General features: G+C 35.5%; 1 protein-coding gene across 1 annotated transcript in view; it reads right to left on the bottom strand.

Annotated features, from left to right (window-relative positions):
- b4galt1l (DP-Gal:betaGlcNAc beta 1,4- galactosyltransferase, polypeptide 1, like) overlaps positions 1 to 1,226 on the bottom strand; it is a 21,007-nt gene that overhangs the window by 3,587 nt on the left and 16,194 nt on the right. Inside the window, exon 4 of the mRNA XM_005726600.1 lies at positions 568 to 672. Coding sequence (XP_005726657.1) covers positions 568 to 672 — 105 coding nt within the window. The remainder of the gene's footprint in view (positions 1 to 567; positions 673 to 1,226) is intronic.

A 1,226-nucleotide genomic window follows, 5' to 3' on the forward strand; every position in this document is an offset into this window, starting at 1 on the left:
TAGTCGACTAATCGTGGCAGCAGCATGGAGGATGATGATGGGATAGAGATGACTGATGTTGCTTAAGTGGAAGATTAATAAAGTACTGTCGAGGATGACACCCAGACTCTTAACCTGAGTGGAGAGAAGGATGGAGTTGTCATCAATATTAATGGAAAACCTGTAGGATTTAGTTGAAGTGGAATCTGTGCTGACAGGTGGAGCTTCTATTTTATTACCACTGAGTTTGAGAAAATCAGAGAACTTTGGTTAATCTTCTTAAAGCAATCAAAGAGAGATGGGTGGAAGGGAGAAACTGGGTTTGGAAGAAATACACTGCAGCGGATCATCGGCATAGCAGTGAAAGTCAATGTTATATTTCCAAAGTATGCAACAGTGAGGAATAACATTGGAAATGAAATTAATGAAATTAAATCTCATGTGACAAGTTTTATATGAAGTGAAAACAGTTCAGGAGTGGGTGTACTCCAGCGTGACTCCCTGTCATCATGCAGAATAAACGACAGTGTGTGTTGTGTGTGTCTGGTATAACAAGCAGAGTTGTGTGAAGATGATTTGGGTCTGCACCTCTGTGGGTTTGGATCATTCATCTTGTCTCTGTTGTGTCGGATCATGCGGCACTTCCCGATTTCACCGGTGGCTCTGGAGATGGACATTCCTTTAGATGCCACCCTGAAAACACAACAGTTTTTTTTAAAAAAATATATTTAAACTGTCTTTCTTTGATTTATATTTTTTAAATATAATAAAGATGGTAATAATTAATTTGTAGCATTGAATTATTTTTTGGTAATTAAAAAAAAATGTTATTATTGTCCAGGCATGCATTTTTTTTCTTCATAATTTTATAATATATTTTATAATATAATATTTTCCAAGTGTTTGTAAATGTTACATATTTCCTTTTTGCCCCATATAAAAATGTTCTTTTCAAACGTGGGTAATTTTCATGCACATATTTATTCATTTTTATGATGATTCATTAGCTGATGAGTGGATAACAACACATATTTGCTGTCAATTCAAATCAAATCAAAGCCTCAGACACATAAAAACTGACACTGGAGCTGTGGTTGACCTGTAGACTGTGGATCATGTGACATGTGTATAAAGACGGTATGTGATGTAGGGCTGCTCGATTATGGCAAAAATGATAATCACGATTATTTTCACTGAAATTGAGATCTCGATTATTTGACGATATTTATTTAACCCTAACGACCTAC

This window comes from Pundamilia nyererei, unplaced genomic scaffold (assembly GCF_000239375.1).
Source record: "Pundamilia nyererei isolate P.nyererei 1_Seehausen unplaced genomic scaffold, PunNye1.0 scaffold00020, whole genome shotgun sequence".
Lineage (NCBI taxonomy): Eukaryota > Metazoa > Chordata > Actinopteri > Cichliformes > Cichlidae > Pundamilia > Pundamilia nyererei.